General features: G+C 37.3%; 1 protein-coding gene across 6 annotated transcripts in view; it reads left to right on the top strand.

Moving 5' to 3' along the window:
- LOC127576716 (cytoplasmic dynein 1 intermediate chain 2-like) overlaps window positions 1–19,555 on the top strand; it is a 94,788-nt gene that overhangs the window by 61,689 nt on the left and 13,544 nt on the right. For all 6 annotated transcript variants that reach the window (XM_052027409.1, XM_052027446.1, XM_052027404.1 and 3 more), the window contains 5 exons: window positions 6,258–6,338; window positions 8,758–8,920; window positions 9,012–9,111; window positions 13,539–13,664; window positions 15,304–15,450. In XM_052027409.1, the coding sequence (XP_051883369.1) occupies window positions 6,258–6,338; window positions 8,758–8,920; window positions 9,012–9,111; window positions 13,539–13,664; window positions 15,304–15,450 (617 nt within the window). The remainder of the gene's footprint in view (window positions 1–6,257; window positions 6,339–8,757; window positions 8,921–9,011; window positions 9,112–13,538; window positions 13,665–15,303; window positions 15,451–19,555) is intronic.

The raw sequence follows: 19,555 nt of genomic DNA on the forward strand, positions 1-19,555 counted from the left end.
TAGCTCTCTTAACCTCTCCTGTCTATGTACTTATCTAAATGGCTTTTAAATGTTGCTAATGTGCCTGCCTCAACCACTATTTCTGGCAGCTCATTCCAAATACACACCACCCTTTGTGTGAAGCTGCCCCTGATGTCCCTGTTAAATCTCTCGTCTCTGATCTTAATCCTATGCCCTCTTATTTTTAGCACCCCCTCCTTGCGAAAAAGACTATGTGCTTTCACCCTCATGATATATCTCTATCAGGTCACCCCTCAATCTCCTACGTTACAGGGAATAGACTCCTAATCTGTGCAACCTCTCCTTGTAACTCAGGCTTCCAAGTCCCGGCAACATCCTGGTAAATCTTTTCTGCACTCCTAGTTTAATAACATCTTTCCCATAACATGGTCACCAATACTATACACAATACTCCCAAGTGCAGCCTCACCAATGTCTTATATAAACTGCAACGTAACTTCCCAACTCATATACTCAATGCCCTGATTGATGAAGGCCAGCGTGCCAAACACCTTCTTCACCACCCTATCTACATGGGATACCACTTTCGGCGAACTATGCACTTGCACTCCTAGCTCCCTCTGTTCCATAATACTCCCCAGGGCCATACCATTTTCTGTATGTCCTACCCTGATTTGATCTCCCAAAATGCAATACCTTACATTTATCTGGATTGAAAGCCACTTGCCAATCCTCAGTCCACATACCTAGCTGATCAAGAGCCCCTCCTTGTAATTTTTCATAACCTTCTACACCACCACCTATTATAATATCTGCTACAAACTTACTGTCACTTGTACATTCACATCAAAATCATTTATATAAATTACGAACAACAAAGGTTCCAGCACCGACCCCTGTGGCACACCACTAGACATGGGCCTCCAGTCTGAGAAACAACTTTCAGCCATCACCCTCTGCTTCCTACCACTGAGCCGATTATGAATCCAATCTACTATCTCCCCCAGGATCCCATGCGATTTGACCTTCCAGACTAGTCTGCCACAAGGGATCTTGTCAAAGTCCTGGCTAAAATGTTCAATGAAAGTGGCCTAATGTGTTTTCGAATTCCCTGTGCCATAGTAGTTAGTATTTCATATATGTAGCTGGTGTCAAGTTACCAAAGACAAGCAAAATTGTAATAAAAACAGAAAATGCTGTAAACCCCCAAAGGTGCCTCTGACCTGAAACGATATCTCTGTTCTTTCCACAGGTGCTGTTGAGGCATGCTGAGTTTTTCCAGCATTTTCAATTTTTATTTCAGATTTACAGCATCTGTAGTTTTTTTTTAGACTTTCAGTAAGCAACTTTACTGTGTACAAAGTGCACCACAGAAGATATCTTTTTGGTTGTTAGTTGATAGTTCGTTGATAGTTATATGTTCTTCCGTTTTATGGTTGTTGTCCTCTCAGATCTCTTATTATAATAAAGTAACTTTCTCTCTCACATTAATTTCATAGGCAAAATTGGTTTCATCTTATGTCATTTCAAATATGTACTCTGTTATTAGAAACAGATATTTTATGGTGATGTGTGCAGAAAATTTGAAGTGACACTGGTCATTTTCAACAGAGGTACCAATATATTACCATGGAATTATAGGGTTAAGTAAGACTTAAGGTAATCATTCTGTCTCTGTGTATATATATTATTTTTCAATGAATGCAGCTGTATTTCCACTATTTGCTTTAAGATGATTCCATGTGATGTAAAATATAGTTATTATAGTATAGAGCTTCTGGTCATGTTCATGTTAAAATTATTTAATGTTAAGGTTTTGGCTTTGATTGTATGTAAAACTGTCAACAAAGTGACATGGGGTGGCAAGCACACCTGCAGAGATTATTTCAATTTTGGGTGTCGCGTTTCTAGTTTTGTGCTTGAACAGCGTTGGACCCCTACTATGACAGACTGCTTTCAGATTAATAGATTGTTCAGTGTATAAGTGATTTCTGTGAAAGGATGTGCGTCTTCTGTGTCTCAGTGTGATTATTTTTTGAAAAAAAGCTTTCATTTTTAAGTAGCACAAAAGCTATAATTGGCACACTTTGTACGGAAGTGTCAGTGTGTGAGAGATCGGAATCACTGTGAATTCTTTTTAAGCATTTCTTCCCCTGTGCACCACCGCCTCCTCAGTGGGGTCATGCAGATCACTAGCTTCTCCTGAAATGGCCATTTTCTCTGGCAGGTGTATTATACCCTGTGTTTTCAGATTGTTTTTTCTTTCTGAATGGATGGCAGGTTGATTGCTCTGGCTACATTCTTAGAGAAAGGGCTGACAAATGCAGCAGTGCTTGCTCAAAAGGCAGTGATTACTGTTTTCCTCTGCAGCTGATTGAAGCCCTTGAAAGGAAAGATTTTAACTTTCCAATTTGGTTGCAAGTATGAGCATATCTGCAGGATATTGAAATTGTTCATGTTATTAACCCATTTCTGTAAACTTGTCAGAATAGTAGGCAAATTCAATTCCTATTTACTGTTAAATTTACACATACGATTATCATTTTTATAAAGCAAACGTTAATATCGTAGTGTGCATTTCACCACTATTTTTCTAAGCTCTGGGGGGCTTAATTACATTGTTATTGTCTGCATAAATGTGTTTGTTGTAAGGATATGAAAATCTTTATAACAAACACATTTATGTTAGTGTGGCCTGGCAGCTGTTGTAGCCTTCATGATGTATTTTATTCAGTCTTCAGCCTGAATGGTTGCCTTTAACTCCCCTGGTGGGCCAGTAATTACAGTCTTGCTGTTGGAGAAAATGTGATTGGAGGCAGTCAGGCAGAAAATTTTGTGCCATCCCAGTGCCACCTTGTACTGGAGAACATAATCTCAGTAGTACCATCTGTTCTTTGTTGTCTAGTCATCTGGACTAGCTGCTGAGACCTGATTTGGGCAGCTGGTTCCCATTCTTTGACCAGCTCATCACATGCAGTGGGATAGCTTGCAACCCTCAGGAAATAAACTAGCCTGTCAAACCAATAGCTTCCCGAAATTTTTGTATTCAGTTTCTCAAAGTGCAGGAAACCTAGATGCATTGTTTTTTGATATATATGACCTGGCTAAGAGGGTAATCTTTTATGACATAAGCTAGGAGGTAGGAACAATGAGAAAAGCTGAATGAACGAGATTTTTTAAGACAAAAGTATAAATTGTGGATTTTCAAATTTAAACCTCATGAATTAAAGCAATAGAAAGAGGATGGAAAAATAAAAACTAAAGTTTTAATAACGATTTAATTTGGCTATGTGGACTTGACCTGCTTTTTCCTAGTCAGTACAATGTTAAATGTTTTTTTCAAGATTGCCCAACAGTGACTCTGCATGCCTGCTTCAACAATACAATCAATTCCATGATTTCCATGATCAAGGAGAACAAAAGCAGCAAAGGGAAAACTTTTGTCTCCAAATTGTGCATCTAAGAATTGGGTTTATGGAACCATAGCTTCATTTTAGCTAGTTGCAAATCCTAGAATTCTTTACTACTATTGTGAGAATGTTATCAATACAAGAACTGCAGCACTTCACAATAAAGGGCCACCATGTCTTCTCAGTGCAACTAAGGTTGGACAATAAACATTGCTTTAACAGCATAACACAAGGAGTAATTAAGAAATGAGTGGTAGAGGGATTCTTTCTTTTTGGTTCAAATTTCATTCTTTCAAACTTAACGATCATAGTAAATTTGAATAGTTGCATGCTATAATGCAGGCCTCGAGGCATTTTGTCCGGAGGTTTGACTTGGCTGCTAGGAGTCCTGTGGATTTCCGCAGGAAGTTGGAGCTTGCCAAATGCCAGCTAAGAGCCAATATTCCTGCAACACCAAAGCAGGAGCTGCACTAAAATGGTCTTGGGACCCCAGAATTGGAATCAGGGTTTGACTGAAGACCTCTGGTAAGACCAAGCTCTCAAGAGAATTGAACAGTGGGACGGGATACTTCTGTGGCAGTGGTCAAAGAAATGGCAGCAATAGGGCAGATTTTCACCTCTTCCAGCATTGGATACTTTTATGTCATTCTATGGAGTCTGCTTAAGAGAACCGTGCAGAAATTTGAGAAGGAAAGCAGATGGTTTTAGTTAGGGATAGTCAATGCAGATTTTTGCCTTGTATTTGACTATGGTTTCTTCTTCAATTTTTGAAACTTTAAAGTGACTTATTTACTTCCTTTTCTAATAACACTAGAATTTGTACTATCAACCAGTAGCATGATTTCTTGGCATCAGACAACCATGTTCTTTTCAGAACATTGGCTCCTGAACACATTTATGTTCTGAAGGAAAACTCTACTTGAAGGTCTCTTTGTTAGTGATAAAATTATTTTTTTTAAGGGCAAGTTGAATCCTGGAACACTTTTATAAAGAGTAAAAGCTACCCCATTTGTTCAACAACATTCAAGATTATACAGCATCTATTTTCAGTGGGAAACTATATATCAGAACTAGGTCATGTGGCTTAATCACAATATATGGCAAATAATCGTAAGCAACAACTAGATAGCAATTCTGAGTATGGTCAGAAGGATATAGTTTAAAACATCAAACATTATCATGTGTTTAAACTTTAGTGTACATTAATCATTGAGAGAGGTGATGGTTCAATGTCCTGACTGAAAGACAAAACTCTTTCTGCTTGTTGATTTGGATATAAAAGGTTTTAAGGCATTAGGTAAAGCAGTATAAAGGGGATCTTGAGGTTCTGAAAGATACCACACAACTGCAAGTTCTTTGCTCTGTCAGTTGGTCCTTATCAAAATACAGGCAACCCCCCCGTGTTACGGGGTTGGTGGGGGAGGGGGCTGTGTTCTTAGAAAACGTCATGATTTTGCTCAATGTGAAGCTGTGTCATCTGCACGTGTCAAGAAACATGAATTGATATAAAAAAATAAATGTTGTGTTTGTTTTATATTTTTTTCAACATAAATTGCATGAGACTGAATTTTATTCTGTATCTCAAATTTTTGGCTAGTAATTTGTGAATTCTGTCAGGGCAAATTTTTGTTACCCAAATGGCCATAACACATGGGTCAGCTGTATATTGCACTGTGTGTAGAATTCTTGAAGCGTTCCCTTCATTTGTTGACTTGTTAAAATATTGTTAAATAAAGCATAACCTGGCAATAAGTGCTGCTATTCCAATACTGAACTGACTGGAGCCATCTCCTTTACGGGCACAACCCTCCCCATCATTGAGGACATCTTCAAGAGGCAATGCATCAAGAAGGTGGCATCGATCACTAAGAACCCTCACCATCTGGGAGATGCCCTCTTCTCATTACTACCTTTGGGGAGGAGGTACAGGAGCCTGAGGACCAACACTCCATGATTCAGAAGCAGCTTCTTCCTCTCTGTCATCAGATTCCTGAATTGTCCATGAATACTACTTTGTTATTCCTTTCTTTCACACCATTTACTTATTTTTGTAATTCTATGTTTTTGCATGGTACTGTTGGCGCAAAACAACAAATTTCACGTAATCTAAGTCCGTGATAATAAATCTGATTCAGATTCTGGAAGGACAAGGATTGTCAATGTGTTTGGTGTATTACTTAGGGTCACCATTAAAGGCTAACATATTTTTCTTCTGTGTCAATTTTCTTTTTTCTCTCTCCTCTTATCTGTATTACTTTCCTACTTGTATTGGTTTATGATACTGCAGTGATAACTTATGTCCGTGTCTCATTTTATAGATGTTATAAAAATAGAAGTTCAAAAGCCATTTTTGAAATACTGAAGTTTTTTTAACTTACAGTATTATACTTCTTCAAAAAGATTTAGAACATATTGGGATTTGCTTCTTTGATGAATCTTAAATGGAGTTCAAGTGTATGGTGAAACATACTTTTTCCCAATTTTCAGATCTATTTGAGTTACAGCTAATAAGCTGTGAACAAGATAAAAAGCTGTTAAATGTCAGTACATCTGACAATAGAAACGTCAAATGAAGTGATTGTCATGCCATTTTCAAGATAGAATGAAGCTATTAGACAGTTTATTGCCTTGACATTGATGGCCTGAAGATTATGAGTAATGATGTGGCTCTTCAGACAGTTGCAATATAATTTACCTTTCTCCACTTTTAATAATCTCAGCAATATTTCTTGAGGTAATCAAAATTTACATGATATTAACTTCAGAAAAGCCACATTTAATATGAAAACTTCAGGACAATATCAAAACAAGGTAATGGGAGATGAGGTGTATCAGGATGTCTGAAGGGCTACAGTATTGAGTTTCATGATTGTTATGTTTCAACAGAAGAGGAGGAGGAAGAAATTGTACCCAAGCAAGTAGTTGAACCAGAACCAGTACAAGTACAAAAAGAAGAAGATAAAGAAGGTATTTTGGGGTGAAAATTATTTTGAAGAGTTGTTTAAAAGTGAAATCTGTTTTCAAATACTTTGGATGCTCAGTCAACTAACACTTCTTAGCTAACAGTGATGATGCATGTGCTGTCTGTTGATAATAGTAAATATTTTACACAAAAACTACTTGACTATCAATTATGAAAGAATATTATTTGCTTCAAGTTTACCCTCACATCATGGCATTTACTTTTAGATCTTGTGTAGCAACTGTTTATTCTTTAAATTGTACAAAATTGTAGTGTTCTGTTAGATGGTTGAATGGTTCATATTAATACTTGCTTTCTCCATTTTACTTTTGGGGTCAAGGCCAATTAGGAACTTGGTCAGTCCTGTGGCTGATCAGGTAGTCTAGTGCCTATAAAAACCAGGCCCATAACACTTCAGGGCATGATGGTGTGGGGTGGGGAGAGGATGATCTTTTCCTACCTTTCTCGTGGTAACCTTCTAAGCTACAGATGTAATGGAGAGGATGGTTTCAGCTTGATTTGTGTCTACCATTGTGTACCAAAACATTTTGGATTTCAGTGTGGGCAGATCAGACAAACAAAAATGTTGCAGATAATGAGTATTCATTAGCTGGGTTTGGAGTTCTTAAATTCATCTGGCAGAAGGCAGATTTTGAAATTGTACAAAACAATGTCAGGATTTATGTAAAGGCCATTTTTCAGATTGAAACCAATCCTTATAGTCATCTGCTCTCCCAATGTGATATTTTATTGGATTTAAGTAACGTCAATAGATTAGTTCCTTTATTTACAAAGCAACTTATAATTTCCTGAGAGATCATATCATTCCCTGATTATTTGTTGAAAATGTATTTGAAATTGTTTTCCTTTGAGTTTGTACTTCCTTGGTCTACTTCTGATCTTTCCTTAACTTGACTTTTTTTATTAGTTGAGATCATATTTGTTGTTCTTTTCTATAACATTTTTTATGCAAAGATATGTTTCTGTGGTTAACAACTATTTTAATTGTGCTTTAGCAAAACTTCTATAGATTTCCATTTCAGTGCAATATTGCATTGACACAGGCTGCATGAAACGTTTTGTGCTCTTATCAAATTTGAACAATTCTTTTTGAGTTTTAACATTCCTTACCCGGTTCCTCCTTTTTCTTTCCATCCATATTTTGTGTGCTTCCATTGTTGCCATTGAGTTGCATTACAGTCCAGGAGGCAATTCTTTGTGTAAGCTTGGAAAGGACATACAGAAGTACTTGGGAATATAGATGGGAATAGAGATCAGATGAAACTTGCAATTGAATCCAATCGTAACTTTCCTTGGCATTCACAATTTTAATTTTTAGGGATGTCAATCAATTTTAAAATAGCTTTATTGCTGTAACTCCTTGGTAACCTCTTCTAGTCCTACAGCCTTGAGATCGTAGCATCCCCCACCACCAATTTCCTTTGCCCTGCCATTGGCCAAGGACCATGTCGCCCATTATCAGATAGCTTTGTTCATTGACAGCTGTTAAGAATAGGTTTTGTCATAAAGAGAGATTGCAAACTGAGAGGAGCAAGGATATTTGGGGGGGTGGGGGGGGGGTGCGTCAGGATTCAGTAGATAAGCAAGCTCATGTATGTTCCATGTTTGTGACTGTGAGATCATGGTGGATGAGGGCGGACAGAAAAAAACAGAATGAGGAGGGTAGAAGACAGAGCGAGGGCGGGAGAGAGCCCACCTCCCTCCATCTGTCCACCCACTCTCTTGCGTCTACCTGCCTGCCTTTTCCTTCGTCCCCACTCCACTTGCCCATCAGTATCACACCGTGTACTTCTACTACATTGCAGGTTCCAAAGATTTATCCTTGTTTTGCACCACTACATAGAGGAAAATATTTCAGGGCATTATAAGCTAATTAGTTTCGTATGGAGTCACACAGCGATTAAGTTCCTGGGCTCATCACTCAGAGACCTGGGTGAACAAACAAGACCCAAATTTAAAACCCGCTAGGGCATTTAACCTCATGAATAATCTGATTTTTTTTTAAAAAGCAGTTTGCCTTTAGTAGTTAATTACCACAAAGCTGCTGGATCATCATAAGAGTCCATGTAGTTTACTAATGCAGTTCAGGTAGGGAAAACTGCCATCTGGTTTTAAGGTTTTTTCCTGACTATGAAAATGGAGACTTCTGTTAAAGAAAATTCAGGTTTTTTTTAAACAAAGAATTTCTTGCCACATAATTTGGAACGGCAACAAAAACTAACACAAGATCTGTGGTCAAAATGCCTAAATGCGACGATAATGGATGATTTGATACACCTTAAAATGAAATAGGATTTTAATTTTGGTAAGGTTAAGATGCTAAATAGTTTTCCTAATTAAATGACAAAAACAATTATGAGGACCTGAGGTTTAAAAAAAAGCTTTGTTTACCTCATTTTATAGGTGTACCTCGTGAACTTACAGAAGAAGAAAAACAGCAGATAATTCACTCTGATGAATTCCTCACATTCTTTGATCACAGCACCAGAATAATTGAACGAGCTCTTGCAGAGCATAAAGACTTGTTTTTTGACTACAGTGGCAAGGATTTAGAAGAAAAAGAAGGGTAATATTTAAATCTGTTACTGTAGCTGTAGTGACAGTGCTATTTATGATCAAAAAATCAACAGTTTTGACTGTATTTTGTTCCCTAATAGAGAACTCCAAGGTGGAGCTAAACTTTCTTTAAATAGAGAGTTTTCTGATGAACGCTGGTCAAAACATCGTGTTGTTACTTGCATGGACTGGTCACCCCAGGTAAATTGAAGACTTTGTTTCTCATGCTTTCGTGTTGTTCAAAATATCTATTAAAAGTGGGCCACTTTTTGATAAATCTACATTTTATTGTTGACACAGAGAAATTTGAATATCTATTATTTTAGACTAAAAGTCAAGATAATTGGTGTTTTGTCCCAAAAAAACCCCCTATTTTTGCATTGACATTATTTCATATTGCTTAAGTAAACCAAGATGATAAATTTAAACATGTGTGAAACCAACTTTTTACAATACACATGTCTGGGGTCCTGTTTGATGTTTCCCTTATTGTTAAAAATTAACCATTGTTGGGAGCTTTATTGTTGTTTCACTAAAGTGATCTTGGAGCCAGCAGTGAAACACTGTCTTGAGACCCCTTTTGACACTGCAGGTATTGGTTCAAGTCAAGGAGACCAACTACCATCGAAGGTAATATTCCCTATCTAGTTTTGTTTTTGTTGGTGATTTGACATAAAGCACAGAAGTTAAATAAAGGTACACAATTATTTCCATTTTTATTAAGCTTAAAGATGCATCTATGTTCAGTGGAAGAATTTTTGAGCTTGAATGTCAAAGTAGACTTTTCACTTTTGGGTATAGAAATTACTGAATAATATCTGTAAAACTCAGTTTTCCACATTTGTTACTGTCACATCAATGAAGAGATAAAAATTCAGATAAAATTAAGTTTAATCTTTCTTAGACTGTGAGGTTGATTTGTCTGAGAAAAAGGCATAAGCAGTAATGGGCTGAGCAGGCTTTGTCCTGCAAAAATAGACGTTTCATGTTTCAGATGGGTTTCATAGAACATAAAACAGACAGCACAGGAACAGGCCCTTCAGCCCACGCACGATGTTGTGATGAACTAATTAAGCTAATGATGCTTAATTACATTTATGCCTGCACATGGTCCATATCGCTCCATTCTCTGCACATTCATGTGCCCATCTAAAAGCCTCTTAAGCACCTCTTCCATATCTACCTTCACCACCACCCCTAGCAGTGCATTCCAGGCACCTACCTGGAGCCTGTTTCAATATAACTCATTTGTTCAAGAAAGGAGGAGTCGAATGAGATTAACATGAAGATGCCATAGAATAAAATTGTAATTTCAAAGTCCTGGGTTAGTTATGGGCTGATGGTGCTCATTTGTAGGGGTGAAAAGGTGCATCAAATACAAATATTTGAGGAAGTAACAGAAATATATTAATAAATTTAGTGTATTGTGAAAATCCATCTAAGTAACATCAATACATTTTTGAGCCACGATGATACTTGTGTCTTAAAGGTAAGTTTGTAAAAGGTGAAAAACAATGTGATGATTAACAACACCATTTGAATTAGGGGTGTGGAAGCAGTTGTGTTTCAAAGTTAGTGTTAACTCACTTGAACATAGAACAGTACAACACAGAACAGGCCCTTCAGCCCACAACGTCTGCGCTGAACGATACTGAATTAAACTAAATCTCTTCTGCCTGTACGTGATCCATATCCCTCCATGCCCTGCATATTCATGTGTCTATCTTACAGCCTCTTAAACTCCACTATCATATTTGCTTCCACCACCACCCTGGCAGCCTGTTCCATGCACCTACTGTATGTAAAAAAAAAATTGCTCCACACATCTCCTTTAAACTTTCCCCCTCTTATCTTAAGTACATGTTCTCTAGTACTTGACATTTCTACCCTGAGAAACAGATTCTGACTGTCTACCCAATCTATGCCTTTCATAATTTTATAAATTTCTATCAGGTCTCCCCTCAGCCTCTGACACTCCAGAGAAAACAGCCCAAGTTTGTCCAACCTCCCCTAATGGCTCATACCCTCAAATCCTGCCAGCATCCTGGTAAACTTCTTCTGTACCCTTTCCAAAGCCTCCACATCCTCCCTGTAATGAGGTGACCAAGAATTACACACAATACTCCCAAGTGCGGCCTAATCAAAGCTTTATATGGCTGCACCATGACTTCCTGACTCTTACACTCAGTGCCCCAACCAATGAAGGCAAGCATGTCATATGCCTTCTTTACCACCTTATGTACTTTTGTGGCCACTTTCAGTGAGCTGTGGACTTGGACCCTAAGACCCCTCTGTACATCAATGCTGCTAAGGGTTCTTTCATTAACTTTCAACTTTCCCCTTACATTAGACTTCCCAAAGTGCAACACCTCACACTTGCACGGATTAATCTCCGTCTGCCGTTTCTCCACCCATATCTGTAACTGATCTACATTCTGCTGTATCTTTGCTGTTTTAAATGTACATAACTGATATAAAAAAACTTAGTGGGATCATGAGTAGTGAAAAGGATGTAAAGAGGCTTCAAGGAACTACAAGCAAGCTGAACGAGCAAGAACATGGCAGCTACAATTTACAGTATAACTTCTAATAATCTGTTTGGGAATCCAGATGGTTTGGCATCTGACACATCAGCCAATATTTGCTGCGCTACCTTGAAGCTCTCTAGGGCCCCTGTTCCCGCACTCCCTTGAAGCTTGCTGGGGTCCTATTTCCCATGCTCCCCTTAAACTCGCCAGGGCCCCAATTCCATGTTCTTTTTAAGCAGTGGGTTCATTGGAAAATTTATTATAATATAGTGTAATATCTAAAAATGTGAATTAAAGGTGTGTTGGGTTATTGATAGGAATAATATCCAATAGCCTGGAAAGTCTAGTTGTCTGGCACTGCCAAAGTCATGAGTGTACCAGTTTTCAGAGTTTTATTGTAATGTGGAAAAATGTGAAGTCATCCCTTTTGATGCACAGAACAGAATTAGTAGGAGATTGACTTTCAAAGGGATGGTGTATTTGTTGTATGAGGAGAGATTGAATAGACTACCCCTGCGTTCACTAGTGTTTGAAGGATGAGAGATCTCATTGAAACTTACAAAATTCTTATAGGGCTCAACAGAGTGGATGCAGGGAGGATGTTCCCCCTGGCTGAGGAGTCTACAACCAGGGGGTCAGTCTCCAAATAAAGGCTAGGCCGTTTAGGACTTCGATGAGGAGAAAAAGTTCTTCACAAAGAATGTGGAGTATCTTTGGAATTCTCTATGCCAGAGGGCATCAGAGGCTCAGTTATTGAGTTCATTCAAAACAGAGATCAATAGATTTCTGGATATTAAAGGAATCGAAGGATATGGAAATAATGCAAAGAAATTACACTTCAATTGGCTATAATGCCGATGAATTGAGCAGCAGCCTTAATGGCCACCTACCATTTCTTCTGATTCATGATCTAGAGTATTGCAAAAGCAATGTTTGAATTTCTGAATAATGTAAAAACAGAAGTGTGAAGAATACTACAAATGAAATTAAAAACAGTGGATTGATAGACATAGAATGAAATTTAAGGGCAGGAAATGAGACAGTCTTAATGAAAGAAGAATAAAGCGAAAATACATCAAATGTATATATTGTACCTCATCATTCTGGATCCAGCCTGGAGTCACAGCCTGTAGCCCCTTCCCCCACTTACTATCCTTGGATGCAGAGGGCTTCACTTGATGAAATAGTCTTCAAGCTTTAGTAGGCCTCAGGCAGCATATTCTGAGGCCCCACCCCTGGAACACCCTGATTGCCTTTGTGGCTTGGTGGCAGACAAAAGCTTTTGATAGTCAGAGATATTTATAAACATTTCAAATAGATTTTAAAATATGAAAAAAGATTGATTTCATAAACATCCAACAATAAAAAGAAATCAGAAGGAATAAGAAATTTAAAAGTAAAATTTCACTGTTAGACAAGTTGTTTGGTAGTAATTAAGACTTGCATGATAGAAATTTGAACAGTGATCCTAACTTTCTGATGTTGTTTGTAGCTATCTAGTGGGTTAGTATCACATCTTTACATCCTTGATATATCTGAATGCCAGGTCATTTGGTGAAATATCATCAGACATCAAAAATTTTATCTGAATTGCCAGACTCCAGCATAATCTTTTCAGAAGGGATAAGCTATAGATGGTGGCCTTGCGAATGATACCCACATCAGTGATGATTCAAAGAAATGACCCTATTATGATGAGCACTGAATATAAGCCTGTATTCAGATCTTATGCTTCTAAAGTGCTTTGTTCTTTATTGGTAAAAACAAACACAAAACCTGAACCATATTATAAACTGCAGCTGTAATTCTAGTAATTAAAGATCACATGCTAAACTTGCTGCTTTAATGCTTATGAATTTCATAATTATCTTTAATAATAAACAATTCCTTTATAGTTTCTTATGGCCCTGTATGAATTCTTTGAATTTCTGAAATGTTTTCTCATGTTCATTTTAATATTTGCAGCAGGTTTCAGCTACATCTGTTTGAAAGTGACTGGCGCACAACAAAGTTTTAACTGCCATTCAAAATACTGTGTGCCTGAAGCAGTTTAGCTTATATATTCATATTCCTTTCCTTTCTTGGTTTTACTGTCAACAGTACCCAGAGCTCCTTGTTGCTTCATATAACAATAATGAGGATGCTCCCCATGAACCAGATGGTGTAGCCCTTGTATGGAACATGAAATTTAAGAAAACAACTCCAGAGTATGTCTTCCACTGCCAGGTATAGTATGATATCTTGTCCGGGCATGGTTTCCTTTGAAGAAAAACTGGATCTTTGCCAGATAGCTTTTAAAGAAAAACTGGACCGTTGCCAGAGATTCTTGAATGCTTGTCAATGTTATTTCATCAGTCTGGCACAGTAATTTTTAATACTTAAGTTTTTGCTACACATTTTAGCATATGTGTGAGGAATGTTTATCAACATGTAAGATATTATATTAGACTATAATAACAATGAAAATAGATCAGATTGATGCACATACAGATAATATTAGATATTCTAATGTTAATGATGTTACCAGAACTAAGGATGCAAATTATAGTGTCACTTTTCCATCGTTGCTTCATGGTGAACGCAGAAAGATTTCTTGATGACAGAAGTTCAGAATTTAGGCTTGCAATATAAATTTCCTGGTGTTAGCTGAGAACTGCTCAACGCAGCTACCCATTTCCAATCACCGACCAAGTATAATTATAGCCTTAAACGTATGTTAATTGACTAAAGATCTAGAAACTAAATAGTAATTTGATCATATAGGTAAAAACATAAACAAAGCAAAGAATGTTTTACTATTATGCATAGTATACATTGCAGTTTTCTACAGATAAACAGATCAAGGTAAAATTAAACATTTTGTTGTCTATAGACATTTTTAAAAATGGTGATCTGATTTAAAAATAGCAAGTTCAGGTGAGATGATGTTTAGCTGACAGGCAATTACTTCAATTTTCAATATCAATGTTTTAAACTTTGGAAGATTTTTAAGCTTTAGAATGCTTATGTATTAGACAGTGAAGCCTAGATTTTCCCATAAGTGTTATTTTACTCACAAATTTTTTTATGAGGAATAGATAAATGTTGCCTTTAAAGTATTGGGAATCTTCAAATTAGGCATGGTTATTTTGTTTTAATAGTATTCTCAGGTCACTCAGATAAGTTTTGCAATGTAGTGAACAGAATTTTCTGAAAATGAACATCCACTTTACTAAAATGATGCATATCCAGTTGCAATCAAAATCATTGCAAAGAATACTTCCAAATCCCATCAATTTTACTTATTCAGCTGGCAAGGAATGTATTTGAAAAATGAAAGTTTGTTTTTCTTTCCATTCTGCTATTCTTAAATAGCTCCAGGAAGTTGATTATACCATAATAACTGGATCACATTGACCAAAACGTCACCCTTTATGGAGTTCAAAAAGCCTATAAGTTTGCAGTATATTCAATTATTAAAAGTTGTAGTATTTAAGAAGTGTCCAGCTGAGCACTTGAATCACTTAGGCATAGGAAACCATGGAGCAAATGCTGGAAGATGCAATAAATATGGAAAGGTGCTCATTGGTTGGTGTGGACAAGTTGAGCGGAATGACTGTTTGATTCTGTGATTCAAAGAGCAAATTACTGGAATACCATTTATAAAGGGAATGAATGCCAGTGGAACAAAATATAATCTAATACATTTTATGCAACTAGATTATGTAGAAATAAAGGTGTTTATTAATTATCCATTAGGTGGGGCATTGAATGAGTTGTAAGAAAATCAGATTACTGAGCAACAGGTTCTGATATTCTATCTACCGAGCATCTGCTGTTGAAAATTACTTGTTCTTGATATCAAACTAATTTTGTTTTACAACAGTCATCCGTAATGTCAGCTTCTTTCGCACGATTTCATCCAAATCTGGTAGTTGGAGGAACATATTCTGGTCAGATTGTGCTCTGGGATAATCGCAGTAACAAAAGGACGCCAGTCCAGAGAACACCACTCTCTGCCGCTGCTCATACGGTAACATTCAACCATTGAAACTGGTCTCTGCATTTTGAAGTATAAGTTTAAAAGTCAGGGATTAAAATGTATTTTGGGAAAACTTATGAAGAAAATCTTTTGCTTGCTTTGCTTAGTAAAATGAATCAGTAATGAAATAAAGCCAGAAATTGCTGGCGATGCTTGGGAAGTCAGGTGACATCTGTTCAGGGAGAAATGGAGTTAATGTTTCAGGTCAATGATCTTTTGCTGGAACTGGAGGAAGAGAGAAGATGAGCATATTTTAAGATGCAGCAAAGGGAAGTGGAGAACAAAGTGAATGTCTGTGACAGCATGAAGACCAAGACTATTAAAATGGAAGAGGTGGTGTTGGTGTTGTCTGGCTTATTAATCTTAGCTGATCTATCTGGGAATGCTGAAAATAGAGGGAGATGAATGAGAATGTAGGAGAAGAAAAAATGTTGCTGGAATTCTCAGGTGTAGAACATAACAATTACTGGAAATCTGAAATAAAAGAGAATGCAGGAAATACTCAGCTAGACAGGTAGCTCCTGTGGACACAAAAACTGAGCAAGTGTTACAGGTTACTATCCTTACAGTTCTGACACAAGCTGGAAGGATTGAGATTGTTGAATTCATTATTGAGTCTCAAGGACTGGAATGTGCCTTGCCAAAAGGTAAGGTGATGTTCCTCAAGCTTCTGTTGGGATTCACTGGAGCTGTGGAGGTGGTGGGCTGAACAGAGGTGCTCTGCAGAGCAGTCACACAATGTGCATTTGGTTTCTCCAATGTGGAGGAGACCACCAAATGCGGTTTACTAAATTGAAGGAAATGGAAGTGAATCGCTGTTTCATTTGGAAGGACTGGATAGTGGGAGGAGAAGAGGTAAGTGGAAAGGTATTTCTTCTCTTGTTGTGGCATGAAAAATGCCATGAGAATGGGACTGGTTGGGAAGAATGAACCAAGCCTCTTTGGAACACTGAAAGAGGAGAAAAAGATATGTCTTGTGATGGTATTTTGTTGAAGACAGCAGAACCTACAGAGGATGATGCATTAAACATGGAGGGATGGAAAGTAAGATGTGGGAAACCCCATTCCTTGCTCTGGGTAGGGGAGATGGTGACAGTGGAGGGAAAAGATATAGAAAAGGCTCTGTTAATTAGTAATGATCTTGGTGCAATAGAGAGGAATAATTTAAGTTCATGAATTAGAATGTAGAAGAAATTTGGGTGAAGATAAAAAAAAATAATGAAGGCAAAAAGCCATTTGTGAGACTGGTGTTAGGGCCACGTAACAGTATTCAAGTGGTAGTCTACATGAGGAATTCAGTGTTTCTTAGTACAGCACATTCTAAGGCCAACCAGAGAGCAGGCTATACTGGACCTAGTAATTTACAACATGATAGGATTAACCAATGACCTCAATGTCAAGGCATGAAGGCAATAGTGATCATAATATGATTGAATTTTACATTCAGTTTGAAGGAGAGAGGAAGGCATTGAAGACTTGATTTTTTTTAAACTTAATTAAGGACAACTAAGAAGGCATAAAAGCAGAAGTTGCTGAAGTGAACTGGCAAAATAGGCTAAGGGTAAATCAATCAAGATGCAGACATTTGATAGGATCTTTCAGAATACGCAGAATAGATATATTCCAATGAGAATGAGAAATTTCAAGATGGGGAAGGGGATACTCATCATCTGTGATTAACTGAAAATGTTAAAAGATAGTATCGGAGTTTAAGAAAAGGCTTATAACAGCACAGGCATGTGGCGAGTCAGAAAATTGGATAGAATGTGTAAAAAAAAATGCAAAGAATAAATAAAAGATTAATAAGAAAGAAATAATTAGAGTATGAGACAGATGACAGAAACATCAACACAGGGTAAGAGTTTCTATACATAATTTAAAAAAAGTTAATTCTGTGAATATTGATCCTACAGAAAGTGTGTCTGGGGAATTAACAATGGACTATAAGGAGATGCATTAAACAGATATTTTGCATCAGTCGTCATTATAACATCCCAGAAGTGGCTGTAAATCAAGAATTGGAAGAGAAAGTAGAACTCCAGAAAATTACAATTCAGGGAATGCTACCGAGTTCGACACGTCTCCAAATCTCAATGCACTTTATCCGAGGGTCTTAAAAAAAAGGCTAATGAGATATTTGATACACGAGTTTTAATTTTCCAAAATCTCCTAGATCCTGGGAAGGTTCCATTAGATTGGAAAATAGTCAGTGTAACTCCTTTATTCCAGAGAGGAGAAAGAAAACAGGAAACTTTATGCCAATTAGCTTAATACCTGAAGTAGGAAAAATGTTAGAACCTGTCATTAAAAAGGGTATAACAGGGCACTTCAGAAATGTCAAGGTAAGCAGGCAAGAATAATATTATTTTGTGAAAGAGGAGACGTTTAACCAATTTTTGGAGTTCTTTGAAGAAGTAATATGTGCTAGACATAAAGGGAAACTGGTGGATGAACGATATTTGAATTTCTATTGGGTATTTGATAAGCCACTGCATTAAAGGCTATTGCAGAAAATAAAAACTCATGGCATAGAAAGTAACATATAAATGTGGATAAAGGATTGATTGGCTAACAGAAAACAAGTTGGTTGCTAAATTTGCTGATGACACAAGGAAAGCTGGAAAAATAATTAGTGAATGATCTAAACAAGTTACAGATAAGCGAAGTGCATTGGCAAAGATCTGGCACGCAAAGTATAAAGGGGAAAAGTGCAAAATTGTCCATTTTGGCAGGTAAAATTAAAAATATATATTTTCAAAATGGTGATTGATTGCAAAACCCTTGATGCAAAGGGACCTGGATGTCCTGCTGCATTATTCACAAAGGATTAGTATCCACATCCAGCAAGTAATTTGGAAAGTTATTGAATGAAACAGTAGGGAGGTTACAAGTAAGCACTTCAGATATAATGGGTATTGGCGAGAACCCATATGGACTATTGTGAACAGGTTTGGTCTCATTTAAAGAAGGATGTAAGTAGAAATGTCAGAAGACTAATACCTGGAAGGGCTGAGTTATCTTTTGTGGAAAAATTGGGCAAGCAAGGCTTTTATTTGCGTGAGTTAAGAAGAGTGAGAGTGCACTAGGTAGAAACAACTAAGGTCCTCAGGGGATTTGATTTGGGGAGTAGGGGGTTTGGTAGGAGTTGGCAGCAGGGAATATTGGGAGGGTGCATTGTGGGAGAATCTAAAACTAAGGACCACTGTTTAAAAATAAGAGGCTGCCCATTTAAAACAGATGAGGTGCAATTTTTTCTTTTTCAAAGTGCAATGAAAGCAGAGTCTTTGAATATTTTTAAGGCAGTGCTAGATAGATTCTTGATGAGCAATAGGGTAAAAGTTTACCATGAGTAGTCTAGAATATGGAGTCATATTAGTCATGATCTTATTAAATGAGGGAGCAGCTTGAGAGTCCAAGTGGCTTATTCCTGCTCTTAATTCATATGTTCATAACTTTTCAGAACTGGAATGGACGCAGTTGAGAACCTTGTCAGCTGTGATACAGAGGAAACCACTTTTCAGGAAAAAGATAGTTCAGAAGCAGTAGTGTGGAAAGTATCATCATCACAACAGATATGATAGAGCTGGAGGTATTGGGAGAATAGAACTAAAGTCTTTATAGGAAGCAAGTTATTCAAGATAGCTGTGGGAGACAGTGGGCTTGTAATGGATAATAATCGCTAGTCTAGCCTTTGAAATGAAGGTAGGCAAGTTAAGAAAGGGAAGGGAAAAGTTAGATGAGGACCAGGTAAAATTGAGATCAGAGCAGAAATCAGCTCATCAACTGGCTAAGCACATGACAGCCCACGGGACTCAATATTGAATTCAGCAGTTTCAGATAACCATCCCTCTGGTTAGTGTTGCAACCGGTCAGTTCAGATGCAAGGTCATCGATCTGTAATATTAACTTAGTTTGTCTTTCTCTGCAGATGCTACCTGAGCTGCTGAGTATTTCCAGCATTCTATTCTATCTCTCTATGTCTTCATTCATCACCTTCTAAGTACACTTGCTCCAGAGTGATCAGTTATGATTAGCAATCCTTGATTTCTTCTTTCGGATGGTACGAACAATATCTGTGTCACCTGGTTTCTCTTGA

Source organism: Pristis pectinata, chromosome 1 (assembly GCF_009764475.1).
Source record: "Pristis pectinata isolate sPriPec2 chromosome 1, sPriPec2.1.pri, whole genome shotgun sequence".
Classification (NCBI taxonomy): domain Eukaryota; kingdom Metazoa; phylum Chordata; class Chondrichthyes; order Rhinopristiformes; family Pristidae; genus Pristis; species Pristis pectinata.